The sequence below is a fragment of the Lathamus discolor genome, chromosome 1, assembly GCF_037157495.1.
Source record: "Lathamus discolor isolate bLatDis1 chromosome 1, bLatDis1.hap1, whole genome shotgun sequence".
Taxonomy (NCBI): Eukaryota; Metazoa; Chordata; class Aves; order Psittaciformes; family Psittacidae; genus Lathamus; species Lathamus discolor.
In genome coordinates, this window is record NC_088884.1 from 165,293,427 (window position 1) to 165,313,559 (window position 20,133).

At 50.5% G+C, this 20,133-nt stretch overlaps 1 protein-coding gene across 11 annotated transcripts in view; it reads right to left on the minus strand.

Moving 5' to 3' along the window:
• DYSF (dysferlin) overlaps window positions 1–20,133 on the minus strand; it is an 85,452-nt gene that overhangs the window by 1,873 nt on the left and 63,446 nt on the right. For all 11 annotated transcript variants that reach the window (XM_065662640.1, XM_065662612.1, XM_065662626.1 and 8 more), the window contains 6 exons: window positions 19,854–19,949; window positions 16,951–17,092; window positions 7,530–7,629; window positions 6,375–6,553; window positions 5,563–5,672; window positions 4,982–5,129 (listed from right to left, as the gene is read on the minus strand). In XM_065662640.1, the coding sequence (XP_065518712.1) occupies window positions 4,982–5,129; window positions 5,563–5,672; window positions 6,375–6,553; window positions 7,530–7,629; window positions 16,951–17,092; window positions 19,854–19,949 (775 nt within the window). The remainder of the gene's footprint in view (window positions 1–4,981; window positions 5,130–5,562; window positions 5,673–6,374; window positions 6,554–7,529; window positions 7,630–16,950; window positions 17,093–19,853; window positions 19,950–20,133) is intronic.

The window sequence follows — 20,133 nt, forward strand, 5'->3', positions numbered from 1 at the left end:
AAGTCAAGCCTGACCAAAGGCATCTTGATAAATTACAACGTGTAGCAAACGAGGAGGCAGGTTGCCAAGGAGGACTTCTAGTAACGCCATAAATCAAGCAAGCAGCGTTAGGGCACTGTACCAGAAGGCATTAAAAAGGCCTCCAGTGACACAGAACCTTCAGATTCATTATCCATCCATTTGTCTCGCAGAGCCTATCCACCAAAGCACTCCTCGTTGGATGCTGTGACTGGTGGTATAATGGAGGGCAGCAAGTTGTGTGTCCAGCGGAAAGCCAAGCAGGGTTATCCATCAGCGCAGGGCACGGGCTGCCATTGGAATTGATGGCAATGGAAGCAGGGCTGGGCTTGCAGAACACAGACAGAGCTTTCAAAGGCAGTAAACGTGTGCGTGGTGCTGCAAGGCAGAGCTGGCTCCAGCGGGAAGGAGCAGTACTTATCCCTATGGTCATAGCCACTGACATCCTTACAGTAAGCACTGCTTTGGGGACAAGACTTTGCTGTCGTATTCCCTGCATGTTACAGAGGTAGAATGCTTCAGACTCAAAGAGGGCAGATTTAGGTGGGATATAAGGACAAGCTCTTCCCTGTGAGGGTGCTGAGGCGCTGGCACAGGGTGCCCAGAGAAGCTGTGGCTGCCCCATCCCTGGCAGTGCTCAAGGCCAGGTTGGACACAGGGGCTTGGAGCAAGCTGCTCCAGTGGAAGGGGTCCCTGCCCGTGGCAGGGGTTGGGGCTGGAGGAGCTTTGAGGTCCCTTCCACCCAAACCATTCCATGATTCCATGATTCTAAACCCAGGAGTTTTACAACCTCTTCTTGCGACCTTGTGCAGCCCAAGGCTTTGACCCAACCGTCCCCACAGCAGAAGGCAAAGCTCTTCTCAGCTATGGCAATGTTGGATGAAAGGTCCATCAAATCCGTTGGCCCTTCCCAAAAAGCCCCACAATGCGTCATAAATGAGCACTGCGGAACAGGAGCATGGGGGTGGAATTGGACCATATCTTGCAGGAGGACATTCAATCCCCATACATGAACGCCTCGAGCAACAATGAATTAACCACAGCCTTCAGCACATTGTTCCAATGGTTCATTAACCTTCATCTGCCAGATTAGCGTCCTATTTCCACTGGAAGAGTTCCCCTCACTTCACCATCCAGCTACTGGAGATCATTCGATGCTCATCTGTTGGTTAAGGAGTGTTCTGATGTCAAGTTAAATCTAAGGATAAGGAAATCATATAGGAAATATCCAGGGATCACTGTTCCCAGAGTCCTAGATTGTGTAGACCATAATGACAACCACTCTGCAAAGCAAACCAGGAGTAACCTGACACTAAGACTGGGTGGAAGAGCCCAAGCGAAACTATGAGGAACCTCAGAATATCCAATTTTCAACATTTTTTCCCATTTTCGTAAAAGCAGACAACTTTTTTCATGGAAATTTGCAACACCAAGCAGTTTTCCACCCAAACCCAAAGGTTTTCCAGTTGGAAATGGCCTCTCACCCACTCAAGGGAGTTGCTCTGTGAACAGTTGTGCTGATGATGACTGATTACGCATGGATTTGTGCCTAAGTTTCCCATACTGCTGTACTCCCAGCTCCCCATGGATCCCGATCACCTCCTCTGCATCCCAAAGCACTCCTGCAGGTCTCCCCCTGCTCCTTCCAGATGCCACCAGTGCAGCCAATGCACATTCCCTGGCTGGAAAACCACTGCTGGTTGCACAAAGCTCTCCCAGGAAAGAGGCTTTGGGGAGGAGCTGAGATGAGGAATGGGAAGATCTTTATTCCAGCCCATGATCCATCACACGTACTCTGCGTCCTGAGGACAGCAGAAGCACAAAGGCACCACATCTTCAGAGGTTTCTAGTTCCATGTAAAGGCTATTTGGGGAATGACCTGGAATACAGCCTTTAGGAAGTACTTCCCTGGGGGGGGTAAAGCATCTCCTGATGGGTATTTGAACAAGACCAAGGCATCAGCTTCATCATTCACTGAAAAGCCTGAGCTTTGGAAGGGAAGAGGTGGTTTTGGGAACCACAGAAGCCCTTTGCCATTCCGGGTGGAAGCACACAACTTCCAAATGGGACATTTGCTCTTATTCCCTGACCACAAACCTGGGCCTGTGGTTGGAAGCTTTCAGCACTGCATGGGGAACGGGAATGAATAATAAGAAAATCCCATTTTTATACTAAGAGCCAATGAAAATGCCCTGGGTTTGTGTTCAGGGGAGATTCCCATCTGCTTGGGATCAAGGTGACCTATCCAGGGTTAGCTTAGCTCATGGTGTCTTCAGGCAGAGGCCAAACAGGACAAGATTTGGAGCCAGCTTTGGGACGCAGCGGTCCAAGGAGGAGAGGTTGTAGGCAGGCAGGGATTTGATCTGCGGCAGGGATTCAGCCTGCAGCAGGGATTCAGTCTGCAGCAGGGATTCAATCTGCAGGCAGAGATTCAATGTGCAGCAGGGATTCAGTGTGCAGCAGAGATTCAATGGGCAGCAGGGATTCAGCGTGCAGCAGGGATTCAGTCTGCAGCAGGGATTCAATCTGCAGCAGGGATTCAGTGTGCAACAGGGATTCAATCTTCAGGAACGACCGGGGATGTCCTAGTGAAGGTCCCAACAAGCAGAAAGCTGTGGAAGAGCTCTTCATGCAAGGCCACAGCAAAAAGGGCAATAGAAACAGAAGAATAGTAACTTCACTTCTGTATATGCCCCTTAGCATCCCTGTATCCCTGTTCCTTGCCCTCTGCCTGCTCATACTGATGGTCCATGTGTCCTAATAGGATTCCCTTGAGGTTTCCCTCCCATCACCCACCCCTTTGCCAGGATGAGAGGAGCAGGACACACACAGAACCCTCTACCTGCAGTGTGGGACCTCAAAACTGCACGTAGAGTGGCAGGATTACATCTACAGTGCCAAAAGCAGAGAGGTGCTTACTTTAAACAGGACCTGATGGTGCTCCCACAGCACAGATCAGAACAGAAGTGAGGAGGGGTTGGTTTTCCATGCGTTTAATCAGGACGTGACAGCGAGCCCTGCCAAAGGTCAGGATGCCAGGGGCATCCTCATAGGAAACCATCACCAGCGCGACAGCCGACCTTAGCGCCTGATGGAGCAGGAAAGGAACTCAATCTCCAAGTCAGTGCAGAACCAGTGACCTCAAAAATCCAGGGGAAGCAGCCAAATAGACATAAACTCAGGGAAATTCCATGAAGCACGGCCTGACTTTGTCAAAACACAACTAAAACCTGACCCGACCAAACTGAAACTGAATACAACAACATTGAGCTGGAAAGAGGGACCCATCCCAAGCGATAATGAGTGTAAATCAGTATGTAGAGTTTGCAAAGTTTTCTCCCCTTGACATTGGTTTTATATGATCCCACTGGAATGGCTGCAAAGCCACTTGCATCTGCAGGGAAACACGGAGTTCTGGGTCAAAAAGGCTTGGTTTCTGCCACTTGACATGGAGGGAGTCTCTAGGAATGGCTCCAAGCACAATTATTTCCTCCTTTGTACTCTTTAGCACCTCCAGAACCATTTCTCCAGTAGAAGTACCCCAGTTTTTCCCATGGATACAAGGATATAGAGATAGGGAAAGCCTTGACCTAATCCCAACCCCTATTTTCTCAATAGGAACAACGGAACACGCACGACTTCAGATCATCTGAAAGTGATTATGACGGTGAGCAGAAATTCCACACCTCGCTCGTCGCTTGCGCATTGCAAGCGCACAAAGGCATCTGCAAGAGGCAGTCACATTCTCTCACATGAAGTTATAAATTACCCCAATGAGCTCCTTTAGATATATATATACACATATATATATATATATATAAAGAAATCCTATACAAGGAGGAGAATTTGTTAAGTGCTGGAAGGAGAGAAACGGGTTGTTTTTCTTATCAGTCTGAGAGGAGGGGAAATGGCATCCAAGAGCCAGCATGAATTATTCCATTGTGGTCGAAACAGAGGAGGATACAAACCCCCATCCATGGCCAAAGTGGAAGGCAAAGGGCTCTGTTATTTATCTATTTCGGTTTGCCAGTTTCAGCAAGGCAAGAAAAAGCCACTTCAGTGATGAATGAGGTGAAAACTCTTCCCCTTGTTTCAGACATTGCATTGGTGTAATGTGCTCCAAGCCTTGATAGTGCGAGATGGGGCTGCCCCAACATCTACACTTTAAGATCTTTAAACCTGCATCTTTAAGGTCTTACAGACCAATGTGCGGTTTGCCACTGCTCAGCCCTGTATAATGCTCAGTTTCATTCCTAATGCATAATAGCAGCAATAAAACCTGAAAATGCAATATCCAAAGGGGCTACAGGAAACCCAGCAAGGGGGTTTGGCCAAGGGCCTGTAGGGCCAGGCCAAGGGGAATGGCTTGAACCTGCCCGAGGGGAGACTGAGCTGAGCTCTTAGGCAGAAGCTCTTCCCTGGGAGGGTGCTGAGGCGCTGGCACAGGGTGCCCAGAGAAGCTGTGGCTGCCCCATCCCTGGCAGTGCTCAAGGCCAGGTTGGACACAGGGGCTTGGAGCAAGCTGCTCCAGTGGAAGGGGTCCCTGCCCGGGCCAGGGGTTGGGGCTGGAGGAGCTTTAAGCTCCCCTCTACCCAAACCGTCTGGGATTCTATGATTCCAATTAGGAATTACCTTCATTCTTAACTAGGCTGCGTGTTTATCAGGGATTTTCCCACCAACCTGCACCATCTCCAGTATCAGCTGCTGGAACCTCATTGAAGACCATCAATTAAACCTCAGCATCATTACACATGAATTGAAACACAGGCACAGAGGTTAGCACCTTGCAGTGAGTCTGCAGCAGAGCCCAGAACACAAACTCTTTTTGACCCATCATGGCCCATCACGTTGTCCTTCAGGGACCACCATGGCACTTTGCAGACACCTGCACCGGGACCATCTCTGTCACCACAGAGCCAACCTTGGTCAATGCCCCCCTTTTCCTCTCCCACCCGCATCGTACCGGGAAGGCATAGATGAAGATTCCCAGGAACAGCAGCAAGATGAAGAGCACGATGGCCAGGATAACCAGCCACTTGTACCGCCGCCACAGGATGTACTTCAGGGTCTTGTATGGGGAGGTGAACCAGAGGAAGGAGGTTTCCGGGCGCCTGGAATCACACAAAGCTGAGGTCACTTCTGAGCTTCACCCTCCTGGACCCCCAACCCCACGAGCTTGACCTGTTGTAACGTGGTGGCTGTTCACCCTGCAGACCCACATCCAAGGCCAGGCTGGATGGGGCTTGGAGCACCCTGCTCTAGTGGAAGGGGTCCTTGCCCATGGCACGGGTTGGAACTGGATGAGCTTTGAGGTCCCTTCCAACCCAAACCAGTCTGGGATCCCTTTGGGTGGACTATGTCAAATCTCCGCTCCCAGCCACCCTGGATTGTCTCAGCTCATAGAGTCGGAGCATCCGCAGTTCAGCAATGGAGCCTACACAGGAGCAAACCCATTGCAGACCCCAAACTGGGAACCCAGGTTTGCAATTGCTCCTTGAGAACTCTGAGCCCTGGTGGTTACTTTACCATTCAAGCTGCTCTTACTTGGGGTCCTCCAGCTTGGGGTTCATATTCGGCTCATCCCGACCCATGCCAGCCGGCCGCTCCTCGTGCTCTTGTTCTGCCACGATTTCCAAAGTCATTTCCAGTTTGCCCTGGGTGCATTAAACAAAAACCAAACTCAGAAACGAAACCAAACCAGGAAGAAAAGGGAGAGGTGAGAAATGAACAAAGTACGATGCGAAACACTGACTGGAGAAATAGAAACTACCTTGAGCATAACCCAACCACTACCAGCGAGGACCACGAGGAGCCCAGTAAAGCAGATCTCATACAGATCCTTCACCGCTCACTACAACATTCTCAGATACTCCAGAACATCTCAAATGTCACCAACACCCAAGTTCAGGCAACCAAATCCACAATCTTCTATTGAATGACTGAACTCACTGCCTGGACACCCTTACCTGCATTGAACACTTGCCAAAGACTTGAACAGGAGCCCAGACACTTGCACTTAAATAGATCAGTTTGCTGGAACCTTTCCATGCTACTTGTCACAACACAATATCATTAGAGAAAAGACAAGACACGGAATCGAATTAGATAGCAAGTTCCAAAAACCACAGCAAAAAAACCCACAGAAGAAATCATTTCTTCTGATGCTTTTGCATGGTGCAGGACAAGTCCCGGAGAACATCCGAGTGGCAAAAGCTGGTCCAGTCTGTAAAAGGTGCAGCCCATCACTGTGTTTCTTGCCCTGGCCATGGCATCCTGTACGTGCTTGGCCTGGCCGCATCCCTTCTCAATGCTTTGAGTGAGTGCCCCTAGGAGAACATGTCAAGAGGCCACCTTACCGCCAGGATCTTCTTCTGATCCTGCTCAGCAACGCAGGGCCACCATCCCTTGACTGTTTTCTGCTCAAAGAGTGACACGAAGCGTCTTGAAGGCCAGGTGTCATCTACTAGGTCCAAGGAACACTTCTCAGCGGTCTTGGCAGGTTTGGGCATCCTGTTGAGATCCATCTGAATGGAGCCTGCAAGGAGCAATGTTACTGGGTAGACATCAGGTTGGAGATAAGGCACAAGCTCTTCCCTGTGAGGGTGCTGAGGCGCTGGCACAGGGTGCCCAGAGAAGCTGTGGCTGCCCCATCCCTGGCAGTGCTCAAGGCCAGGTTGGACACAGCGGCTTGGAGCAAGCTGCTCCAGTGGAAGGGGTCCCTGCCCGTGGCAGGGGTTGGAGCTGGAGGAGCTTTAAACTCCTTTCCGACCCAAACCATTCCATGGTTCTATGTCAGAGTCAGAATGGAAAACACACCTTGGAGAGGTTATTTCAGTGCTCAGCCTAGGTAATTCATCAAGGACAGGATCTGAAAGGATCGTGATCACTTCCTTCCTCAGTGAAGCCTTTGATGTTTGAAGCATTTCAGTGGCAAAAAGAAAGGTAGAACAAGAGCCAACCAAAAACCACCCATACTGCAGGAACCTCTGGCTTCTGCACAGATAATGGGCTACATGGGTCTGCTGTTCTCAGTATTAGAGGGGCTTGGTTTCTTCTCTCCTTGCCCTAAACCTAGATCTCTTAAGTTTACTACCACTGAAAGAGGCAAGCGTTGGACTGAGTTGTGCTCATGTCTAAACATCCAGGTCAATGATCCTCAAATCAGGTCAATGGCCTCAGCCCACATGCATGTAGCCCTCTTGAGCACATTTCAGCACAGGTTCAGACAAGTCATGGAGAATGAGGGTGTTCCTGGAAGGTGATGGCTCTGTTGGAGTCAGTGATGCTCTCAACGTTATGTCAGCCCAGGAACAAGCTGCTGCAGGCTGAGACTGGAAATCTGCCTAATACAAACCACTTCTCATCAGTCCTGAAAGCATCCCAACACTGAATCCTCTTCAGGGGCTTAAACTGGTCTTGTTACACTTCCTTCATATCCTGAAAGGACTCCATAGTTATTTCATCCCTGTCTGCATCAATGGGAATGGAGACAAAAAATTCTCCCAACTTACCCAAATAGTCATCAAAAGAGAACTTGTCGTTGTCCCAGATCTGGAAGATCAGCTGTGGTGGAATCTTGTTTTCTGTCTTGTCCAAGCTCCAGAAGTGCTCCTAAAATCACACCAGACAAGAAAACAAGGACAAATAAAAGCTCATAAATAGAAGTGGGCAGAGCTATGTTAATCCCATCCCACAGCTGTAGAAGTCCTGTGGGATAATGCTCTCGTGTGTCCTGCTATGGTTCTGCAGGGCCAGAGCCACACGGGGGGACAACATTGGTTCTGGCCAGGTCTTAGACAAGACTGCTCAGTGAAAACCCCGAGATGCTTCTGGAGGTGAGTTGGTATCAATTTGTGCCTTAATTTAGTGACAATACTTGGGCAAACAGGCACCATGAGCTTGCAAATAGGAGCTTTCAGAGTGACAGCATCATATCAGATAAGGGTGACTCTCTAAGGTAAAGAGAGCAACGGGTGTTGAGAGATAACGCTGCCCAACTTCACCTTCCTCTGGGAAATATAGGAATAACACTCAAATTAGCACTCGTAGTAAGCAATTCAAACACATCCCTTCCCCTCCTGCCCATCTCTCAGCCCAGCTCTGCCAGCCAGAGCCCTACACAAGTCTGGATCCATCTCTGGTCTGACCTGCTGCCAGGTCTATTGTAAGTGGTTTGTGCACAGTGGTCAACTCCAGACCAACAAACACCTCTACTACTTGTAGTACCTACGGCTCCAAGTTTAGTTACTAAACATGAATACATAACAAAAGAGAGCAGGGCTTTCAAGGCCAGGTTGGACTCAGGGGCTTGGAGCAAGCTGCTCTAGTGGAAGTTGTCCCTCTCTATGGCAGGGGCTGGGACCAGATGTGCTTTAAGATCCCTTCCAACCCAAACCATTCCATGGTCTTATGATTCCTCACTGCTCAAATGACATTGTTCATCTTTTCTGCACATCCCTCAGGTTTTCACCCTCAGGACAGGTGAATGCTGGAGTTGGACATGATCTCCCAGTTAATCTGCTGTTAGCATTACCTGGGTGCTGCCAAGCTACACACACTTGTCACATTTACTACCACATCTGAGTTCAAGAAAGGAGAGATTCAGAGCACCGGAGAGTCATGACTCTGGTCCAACTGATCAAGCAGTGTCACTGTGACACCTGATTTCCACCCTCACCATGTGAGCTTTGTCACTGTCTCTATATCCTTCTCATTCCTGTTAAATGGGCAATTGTTTGTCTACCACCCCTGCCACCAGAGCTGCTGTGACAGCCCATGGAAAGGTTTTGGAAGAGCTCCAGGAGCCTATTGGCAAAGTACCTGGAATGAAAATTACACCATGAGCATCCGCTCTGATTATCATCATTGACATGGCCCTTGCGCAGTGCAGGAGCCATCACGCATCTGTTCTGCAACCCTGCCACAGTACTAAGGAATTATTATTATATAGGAATTATTATAATATATTAATTATCATTATGTATGAAGAATTCTTATTCTTTATTATTATTAGTAGTAGTAGTATTAACTGCTTGGGAGACAGCATCCATATGGGAGCTCACTGATAGGATAAGGCAGTGTTTTCTGCTTCCTGGGAAGGAGATGATTTACAAAGCACCCATGAGAAGTCTGCAACTGCAGTGGCCGGGTTACTATAGCGAGTAGGTGAACAGCAAAGCAGATGCTCTGCCTTCGGGACGGTCACACCAACATTCCTCAAAAGCCAGTTAGGGGGGATTAAAAGTTAAACGTGGATTTAAATCAGATTTATCTCAAAAGGAAGGTTTGAATCCCATCACTGCAACAATGATCTTGTGGTCCCATCACTGTCACAATGATCTTGTGGTCCCATCACTGTGACAATGATCTTGTGGTCCCATCACTGTGACAATGATCTTGTGGTCCCATCACTGTCACAATGATCTTGTGGTCCCATCACTGTCACAATGATCTTGTGGTCCCATCACTGTGACAATGACCTTGTGGTCCCATCACTGTAACCTAGGGTGGAGTCGTGCCGCTGCCCCAGAACTTGCTATGTCCTTGGCTGCAGGCAGCGATATTTCCCACCAGGACCTAACACCACTTTGGGGATGCCACAAGATGCCTTAGAGTAAGGCCTAAGGGGCGTGAGGAGCGAAGGAGAGAGTTGCACAAAGCCAAGGTCTTGTTATTCCTGGCTCCAGCCAACGCTTGCAAAGAGGAGGCAGAGGCACGACCGGTGTCTCCTGACAGCTCAGAGGTGTGCCCTGTGCGCCATGGGTCCTGCCACACGGCACCATCGTAAATGGAGCAGGTTTCATTAAACCCAGGAGATGCAGCATTATCCACCACACATTTGGAGCTCCATAAATTTACCAAGGTGGCTGCAGGACCTGGATTCATTTTATAGTCAATAAAAACCAGAGGGGAAAAGACTGGGTCACACTCCATAGGAACATAAATACCCAAGCAGGGAGGCTGTGGGCACTTAAAGCCCCTTGAGACTGGGTTCACTTGAAGAGATCACTCTGGATGGGTGTATTTCAGTCCAGCTCCATTCGCTGCCCTGCTCTGGGACAACGTGCCAGTATTCTTGCAACAGAGTGTTTCATTTATGCATTTTAGCTAGAGAAAGAAAATCAAGTCAATGGAAACTTCCATCTCTCCCCCTGTGCCCATTGCAGTGTATTAGAGTGTGTGCTTATGTAAAGGGGGGCATGATTGCCCAGGTAATAAGTCATTCTAAACTAAAAGGGCTAAAAAGAGAAAGAGCTTGTGGTGATTTGCCCTTTGCCCTGTACTGCCTGGGTCCTGCACTGCAGAAGGGTTGTTAGTCATCCAGAGGAGAAAAACCCTGGAACCATGTGCCCATGCCTAAAGAAGAAGCTGGTTGGATGACTCACCATGGGTTATCATAGAATCCCAGCCTGGTTTGGGTTGGAAGGGACCTTAAGGCTCCTCCACTCCCAACCCCTGCCACAGGCCTTGAACACTGCCAGGGATGGAGTAGGATGGGGCTTGGAGCAAGCTGCTCCAGTGGAAGGGGACCCTGCCCATGGCAGGGGTTGGAGCTGGAGGAGCTTTAAGGTCCCTTCCAACCCAACCCATTCCATGTGACTATGAAGGATGTGCCCGCACTCCAAGCAAACAAACCCCATACCTTGGCCAAGCAGATGCTCGCTGCATCCCCTGGCTTCCCCAGCACCGCTGCTACCCCTGGAGCAACGACCCCTCGGCTGGGGACTCCCTGCCTGATGAAGGATGACTCAGGCAGGATTCAACCTTTCCCAGGTGGCAACGTGGAATTTGCTGGCTTTCCCTGTGGAAAACCCCTGTGCATGTGGTGAAGTTCCCTCCTCGAAGCCCCGTGGAGCTGGGGACAGGGCAGAGCTGGAAGGGCAGGCAGGGAAGGAGGAATTCGATGCTGAGCTAAGTTTATGGGACCGTTTCAGGCAGTGTGAAGTTGGCCTAAGGATAAAATCTACCTACAAGGGTTCGCTATAACAACAGCCCAGGGCAAGGAATTTATTTCCCAGCCTTTAGCATGGAATGGGAAGGACAGGGCTTGAGTTATTGTTTGGGGGTTCCCTTTGCAGGGCTGGGGGAGAGGGGAGGCTGGTGGCTGTTTTATGGGTGTGAATAATGCAGCAGGGGAGGCAGGGAAGAAACAAGCTCACAGCACCAGGGTGTGCTGACAGGGCTGCATTTCCTCTGGAATGCCATGGAATGCAAAAGTAAGGAGGAACTTGGAGGTGGGGAGGTCTCAGCGTGTTCACATCCAAGGAAGTAGGTCCCATCCCATGGGCATGTGGGAGAGCATAAGGTCCCTCATCACACAGCAGTTGGGGAGCCCAACCCATACAGGAGACCCCCTTCATAGGATGGCCAAGAAGAGCTTCTTATCCTGCCAGAGCCAGGACAATCCTGCAGGGCCATTCCTTCGAAGTGTTGAGAAACCGCTCCTCTGACCCTCATCCCATTGGGATACTTCATGTACTCATTACAAGCAGACAGCCCATAGCACTCATTATTGCACTCCTACTGCACTAACTCATCTCTTTGATCTCCCTGTGGTTGTTAACTCCAACAACGGCATCACAGGTCTCATGGCATGTGGCTTTCTGCATCCTCCCATTATCAGGATGGCAGATCCCAAGTGTACAGCACGTGCTGAACATCCAGGCACAACCTTAGAATCATAGAATCATAGAATAGTTAGGGTTGGAAAGGACCTCAAGATCATCCAGTTCCAACCCCCCTGCCATAGGCAGGGACACCTCACACTAAACCATCCCACACAAGGCTTCATCCAACCTGGCCTTGAACACCACCAGGGATGGAGCACTCACAACCTCCCTGGGCAACCCATTCCAGTGCCTCACCACCCTCACAGGAAAGAATTTCCTCCTTAGATCCAATTTAAACTTCCCCTGTTTAAGTTTTAACCCATTACCCCTTGTCCTGTCACTACTTGGCAATAGCTGCAGGAAGACTCCAGGCATCACCACAACTGAGTGTGAGATAGATACCCATAATATTCACCTCGGGGCACACAGTCTCATTTCAGTCCCTGGAATCACTCACTGCAATGCTCTTTCTCAGCCTCCCATGCCTTCCTTCTGGCAGAGTTTATGAGGCTTTGCCAGGAACACAGAATCACGGAATGGTTTGGGTTGGAAGGGACCTTAAAGCTCCTCTGGTCCCAACCCCTGCCCCGGGCAGGGACCCCTTCCACTGGAGCAGCTTGCTCCAAGCCCCTGTGTCCAACCTGGCCTTGAGCACTGCCAGGGATGGGGCAGCCACAGCTTCTCTGGGCAATCCCATCGCCAAGCAGGGAGCTCCAGGCTCCCTCCCAGTCCTGGCCAGTTTATGACCCACGCTGTTGCACCTTCAGCTCTAGACAGAGCCAAGCTTTGCTCACCCCGCTCCATACGTCCATTGCAAAGCAACATTCACAGCAATAGCTCCTGCCTGAATATCAGAGGCTGTTGGTGCATCCCAGGTCACAACTGCTGCCCCTGTCCTATTACAGAAGGCACAATCCGCTTGCTGCAGTGCCATTAAAATACAGAATATGTGACAGCCGTGTCCAACTCTGCCTTCCTCTGGAAAAAACACTTGAAGCCCATTCAAAACATTGCATTTTGGCTGAAAGGGGAAGCGAAAGGAACACTTTGTGTTTCACTTTGCTTTCTGATGTCACCAAGGAAAACTGGGGTAGAGGACAGGGCACAGGAGAGGGAAAAGTCCAGCATTAAAAGACAATAACCTTTTCCTTCTGCTTTCTGACCCCAAAGAGAATGAATATTTCAATCCAATAAAATAGGAACTGTTTCTAACAAAAATCAGTGCTTAACACTCAAGATTTCAAACTAAAAGCAACCGGAGCACAGAGATTGCCTCGTCCACCCCGGCCCACCGCAGGTCAGAACTGTCAGTACCAGGAAGATGTCAGGAGACTGGAAGGACACAGGACACAGGACACAGGACACAGGACACAGGACAACCAGAATAGATGGAAGCAGATGGTGCTGGGAAAGCCTCAGTGCCAGGAACAGGGGGATTTATTCTCCACTCAGCAGCAGAACAAAACAAGCTCTGAGTTACAGCCCCTTGTCTTCCCTCATTAAATGCTGTTACACTTTTCCCTCTAGGTGGGAAGGGAAGACCCCAAACCTCCCTCTATCTCATACCAAGACCTATCTCTGGTATGATTTAGAAGCGGTGAATGCTCCATCCCTGGCAGCGTTCAAGGCCAGGTGGGACAGAGCCTTGGGCAACTCTAGTGTGAGTGTCCCTGCCCACGGCAGGGGCTGGAACTGGATGGTCTGAAGGTTCTTTCCAACCCAAACCATTCTATGGTTTCTGGGATGCCACCAGCTGATCAGTTACAGAAAAACCCCTTCCACATGTCAGGTTTGCTGTTACATTCAATGCCCAAACCAGCAAACTTGGAGACTTCAGCTGCACCTTGCAGAAAGAGGGGCTCCGTTATTCAAAGAGATAAGTGCAAGCATCACTGTGATACCTCACTGCCGCATTCCAGGGATTATCCTATAGAACCACCTACTTCTAGCCATGCCAAATGCCAGCTATCCAAAGGGCTCCAAGTCAAACACTGTGGGTTTGTGCCCAGATAGGTTGCAATTCATCTGCTTGAAACACTGATGGGCCCCTTTAGTTGAGAGCATGAAGTGGAAAAAATGATTGTGAGAGCTCCTTGAAGGGCCTCACCACAACCCCCCCAACCTTCCCACTGAATAAAGCAGGCAGTTTCTTCTGCAGTAGTAGGATGGGTCCTCTTCCAGCAGCTCTCTTTGTCTCCACAAAACAGAGCATTTTGTGTCCTGGCATCACTACTTCATTTTCTTGTTGACACCTAACACCATAGTCTTAGCAGCAGAACAAGCACGAAGGCACCAGCTCTGTTCCTTGGTCTGGTTTCTGCCACTGCCATGGCATGACATGGATTTGAAGTTGCCAACAAAGCTCCCATTCGAACTCATTATGTTCGTCTCTTGCAATTTCTTTTAGGCAGCACTTCTCAGATGCTATCATATGAACAACTTGGCCAGGTCTTGGATGCTCCAACCTAGTGGTTCATTGCCAGCTCTGCTCAAGCACCACTGGTGTTTAACTTGGCCATATTGAAATTCTACCCTGAATGTCCATTACGGCATTTGTTCAGACACCCAGTGTTAGGCTTTTTCTGCCCCACAGGACAGCCAGAATGAAGCTTTGGCAGCTCCATCCAGCTACTGCTGCAATGGGCACTGGAAGCTGAACATTGCAAATGCAATGTCATGCATTTTGCCCCTACAAAGTGCCCATGAGATGGTCCCTGGTTGGACCAGGACCATCTGATAATGCTGTCTGCACATCAGCACCTGCCAGGCTTAGACCTGGGGTCTCAAGTTTAAACCCTGCTCTTCTCTCTGCTGGCTGGCAGTACAGCATTGCGTTCATCCGGGCCCTGGACCCGCCTGTTCTTCCCCTGTTTGAGTCAAAACACGGTGTCATGCAGATCATGACCCACCTCAGCTCCCCTTGTGAACGAAGAGCACTCCAACATGCAATGTGGATTGACCCTTTCACCAGACTGACTGTGATTCGCAACCTAAGGACTGTCTTCTTGCAGGACTTGGCAAGCTTCAAGGGTGCTGTGGCCACACAAATGACATGGCTTAACTTGGCCATGGCTGCTGGAGAAAGGTGGCACAAGAAGAAGTGAGAACAGAAGGAGGAATAAATGCTGAGGGGGGTGGTAGGGAATCATAGAATCAGCATAGAATGGTTTGTGCTGAAGGGACCTTAAAGCTCCTCCAGCTCCAACCCCTGCCATGGGCAGGGACCCCTTCCACTGGAGCAGCTTGCTCCAAGCCCCTGTGTCCAACCTTGAGCACTGCCAGGGATGGGGCAGCCACAGCTTCTCTGGGCACCAGCACCCTCACAGGGAAGAGCTTGTGCCTAAGAGCTCATCTAAACCAGGGGCATCCTCCCTCTTTCGGTAGCGTGCCTGCAGCCTGGGTTGGGGTGACCCTTTCCTGCAGTGCTAAAGGGAGCTCCAGTCTGCGAGGAGTGAGCGGAGCAGACAAAGGAGAGCAAATGGGAGCTGCTGCAGGGAACTCCATCGGGTGCAGGTGGCTTTTAGCATCAGCCTTTGCCATCGGAGCGGTTTGATTTAAGCCCCACTTTCCCTCGCCTGCGTTTCAAGTCGGGCGCATGGGCTTTTACAGCAGCAGTAATGAACCTGGAGTTCAAACAGCACATGGCGAGATCAAATATTGCCAGCGAGGAATGCGGCCCACAAACACAGAGCATGGCTTTCCCATTCATTAGTTTTGCCTTTACAGAGAGCTTTTACAAGCTGTTTATTTTCTGGTACAGTGTTGGCAGACATGTGGTCGGAGGAGAAGCAATATCAGCACAGTGGGATGGAGTTTCCTAAGCGGTTTATAGGGGGGTCTCTGCTTTTTCAAAGGGGGATAATTGAATGTAGTACACACTGTACTTTTGATTTGTTGAACATGAAGCGTGAAATGGGCCCAGCTCGGATCCTGTCCATCACTTTAACTACCCAGCCAGTCAGCTGGAAGCTCGCAGGGATCGTCTGGCTCCAGGGATGGGGAAGTTGCTCAGCATCTTCCCTGCAAACAGCCCAGCTCCAATCCAGGCCATGCTGGGACCTTGCTGGCCCCACAGAACGAGCTGGGATGGGGGCCCAGATGTGGCTGCGAATGGTGCCACTGCAATGAGGTGTCTTTGGGCACCCTGTGTTCAGTGAACATTGACTGTTCCTGGTCGTGTTCCCAGCAGCGAGGCAGGGAGAAGGGATGAAGACTGAAGGTGGCTGAAGGGGTCTGAGCTTGCAGGGAGGTGTCACAGAATAAACTGTCCCTGCTGTCCACACAGACACAATGATACTCCTCTGAATCCCCACATGATGAGCAGGAAACGCAAGTGAACAGATCTCCCTCCCCGAAAGCATCCCGAGAGACAGTTGTCACCAGCGTTATCCCATGTATGCACCCAGCTCCATCCCCGTTTCCTTCCCTCTGTGCAGCTCCCAGTCCACATTTGTTCATCACATGCACTATCTTGTCCAAGGACACCACAAGCAATAGCAAGCTACAGATGTAGGAATGCGGGGCCCAATATCACACCCACTTTTAACTCCCCAGCTCAGCACACAGCTCCCTCTTAGACCAAGGGCATCTTCACCCTGAATCCCAAACCAAAGCTTCTCTTCACATCTCTGCATCAATGGCACACTCCTGCATGTCCTCCTGCTTACCCCTTCAGGCACTCTGGAAACAGATCCTTCATAGGACCATAGAATCATGGAATGGTTTGGATTGGAAAGGACCTTAAGATTACCCCTGCCACCAGCAAGGACACCTTCCACTAGAGCAGCTTGCTCCAAGCCTCATCCAACCTGGCCTTGAACACTGCCAGGGATGCGGCATTTACCACCTGAACAACCTGTTCTAGCACCTCACCACCCTCATAGTAAAGATCTTCTTCCTTTCACCCTCTTTAGCCCTTCTGTGAAGCCATGGTACAGCACAGTGTCCATTATGCCATGCTGGAGACCAGAGATGCACCCCCAACCATCCCCATATAGATGCCACTTCCACCTTTGGAGTAACCCTGTAGTTGAGGAGGCACCTTGGAAGTCCCATGCACCAGCACTCAACTGCCTCCAGTTCAGAGGAGTCTTTCATTGCGGGGTCAGTCCCCAGTCTCTACCCAAAGCCACCTCTCATTCTGACCCCACAAACGCTGCTTTCAAAATGCGGACCCATTTCCCCATCAATCCACAACTTCGTGTTTCAAATAACGCAACGGGAATGCTGAGCCTTGCACAGCTCCAACAGCTGGGCAGGTCTTGGATCATGCAGCACATTTCACTCTATGAGAAGGTAGGAACATCCCTCCAGGGCCACTCACCTTTTTGGCAATGTAACACATCTGCTCAGCAGGGAGGTAGTCAAAGGGGAAGATGAATCTCCAGTTGAAGTTGCCCTCTCCTCCCATTGACCTGTAGTGCACATCTGTCTTCTGCTTGTTCTCCTCGTGGCCAACCAGCCAGCTGCAAAGGGCAAACACGTTACATGAAGAGCCAGAACCACACCAAGGGGTTTGGAGCTCACTCAACATCACAGAAGCCATGAGCAGGCAATGAAACATTTCTTATCCCTGTTGCTGGTATCTGCAGGGGTAACCTGGAGCCTGTAGGAGACTTGAGAGGGGATACGATAGTCCCTGCAGTGCTGGTAATAGCAGCCCAAGGAGCTCTGCGATGTCTTCTGCCCCTTGCCCTGAGCTTTATGGATGGTTTAAAGACTCAACACTGCCTTAAGCTCTGGCTCAAAGGGGTCACTTACCCATCCATAAGCCCACATCAGCTTCTAACCTGCCCTGGTGGGAGCTCTCTTCCCCTTTGCAGCCACCCCAACAGACTGATCTTGTAGTTACCCCTAAAGCCAGCCCTGCTGGGGAGGATGCGGCCACGTTAAAGCACCAAAGAGCCATTTTCCCAGCTGATTTCCCAAAGATTGTTCTTTGAAAGTCCTGAATGGCCAAGCAGTTGTTCCCCAGCAAGTCCCAGAGTGGCCAGAGCCTGATGTGGCCATGGAGATCCCCAGCCGCTCCCGTTGGAGACAGCTCTTCACGGCACAGCTCCCCTCCTGGTGTATAGGAACTTGCTGTGGTCAGTCCATGACCATCCCAGGGGCAAGCTGAGACCTGTCCATAACAACTCCTTTTCTCCAGGGCAGCTGCCAGGGTTTCATTCTGCCCCAGTCCCCTGTCCAGGATGTTTCAGTGTTCAGCAATCAGCAAAACTGAACACCAGAACACATCCCCTTGTGTATTTAGAGCCTTTCTGGAGACAAGCCAGGAGATCCAGAGAGAAACTCTACTGAAAACCATTACCAGCAGCTCCAGTGCCTAAAGGGACCACAAGGATGCTGGAGAGGGGCTCTTCATCAGGGACTGTAGGGACAGAACAAGGGGTGATGGGTTCAAACTGGAACAGAGGAAGTTCAGGTTGGATCTGAGGCAGAAGCTCTTCCCTGTGAGGGTGCTGAGGCGCTGGCACAGGGTGCCCAGAGAAGCTGTGGCTGCCCCATCCCTGGCAGTGCTCAAGGCCAGGTTGGACACAGGGGCTTGGAGCAAGCTGCTCCAGTGGAAGGAGTCCCTGCCCAGGGCAGGGGTTGGAGCTGGAGGAGCTTTAAGGTCCCTTCCACCCAAACCATTCCATGTGACTATGATTCTATAACTGAGTTCTGCCTCATGTTTAACAGAAAAGCTCCTACTCCATTTACCTGCCTGCCTGATGCAGTGCTAATTCACATACAATGTAGAAGATCATGTCGAAGAGATTCCAGCCCTGGCCTTGTCTGATGGGTGGAGGATAAACGGGCAATAGAAGTTGCCAGAAGCACTTCTGAAGGACAGCCAAAAGTAGAAGCTCCATTAGGAGTGGAGTTCACCCTAAAGCAGGCTCCAGCCCTTGCTCAGGAGGCAGCAGTGGATGGAAGAAGTGGTCCCCACCAAAGCAGCACCACACCATAGTGATGAAGGCCACTTTGCCCACTGGATCCCATCTGTAGGGCAGATGCTTAAACACAAAAAGGACCATTGCCTCCTTCCCACTAGGATTATGGATGCCTTATCCAGGGATGCTGATGATGCAGCCATTTGGGGGGGAAGGTGAGGAAGGTGAGCAAGGTCTTTAACTCATTTGCAGCACTGTGAGGTTTGCTTGGTCACTGGGGATGCTGGGAGCCAGGAGAAGGACATCAGCAATTGCTGGATGCTCTTGCTTTCCCCATAATGGCCTGCAAGCACTATTTCAGAGCCCTGAAGTGCACAGAGCAGCTGAGCTGGGGCTGATAACAATGCACTTGATGGGAATAGCAGGTAAGCAGCGCGCATGCTGGATTTACAGGAGGAAAATTGGGATTGTAAAAGAGGGATTTACAGTCTGTTTCCAAATCCTACCTCTTCCTGACCATAAATCCAAGGAACGCACAAAATCAGTAATTCCCTTGGCTGGATTGCACCATTTTACACAAGATAAAACACAAATGGAGGCAGCAGAGAAGGGAATGTGCCAGAGGAGGTACTGCTGCTTGCCGTGTTTTTGTGTGTTTCAAGGAATAAAAGGGAATTCCAAAGAAAGGAGCTATGCAAACCAGCAGACCTCTACGTATGGAATGGGCCCACGGCTCTTCTGGGAGAGGAGGTGGGAAGGAGATGGCACTGGAGATGCAGACTGTGCGCTCCTCTCTTCAGTGGCTCTGCTGCTCCCCACATCTTATCTCTCTAACTGTGAATGCCATCATGTGAGCATCCTAGAGATGCAGATCAAAACTCGACATCATGAAGCAGTTGAGCCCAGCAGAGACATGTCTGCCAACATGCTGGCTCCATAGTGGAGAGTGAAAGGCCCCTTGATCCCAGGGAGGGTCATGTAGGACAAGGGGTGATGGGTTTAAACTGAAACAGGGGAAGTTCAGGTTGGAGATAAGGAAGAAGCTCTTCCCTGTGAGGGTGCTGAGGCGCTGGCACAGGGTGCCCAGAGAAGCTGGGGCTGCCCCATCCCTGGCAGTGCTCAAGGCCAGGTTGGACACAGAGGCTTGGAGCAAGCTGCTCCAGTGGAAGGGGTCCCTGCCCGTGGCAGGGGTTGGAGCTGGAGGAGCTTTAAGGTCCCTTCCAACACAAACCATTCCATGGTTCTATGTCTACAACAGCAATGTTGACGCAGGGGCCATGTTAACTGCTTCACTCCTGCTCTGGCACCTTCAGGCTACGGTACCAGGAGGTCCAGAAGAGGGGTGGCTCACCCTTTGACGTAGATGTCACTCATCTTCTCCCCAGTGATGCTGAGGTCATCGAGGATGACGTCCTTGGTGTTCCAGATGATGCAGCGCAAGTAGAACCTGGACATGAGAAGGTGGAAACCTTGGTCTGGAGCTCCCATAGACAGCTGCTACTCCGCTGTTCAGCTGAACGAGCTAAGACATGGGGCTTTGAGCAACCTGCTCTAGGGGAAGGTGTCCCTACCCATGGCAGGGGGTTGGTGCTGGATGAGCTTTAAGGTCCCTTCACAACCCAAACCATTCA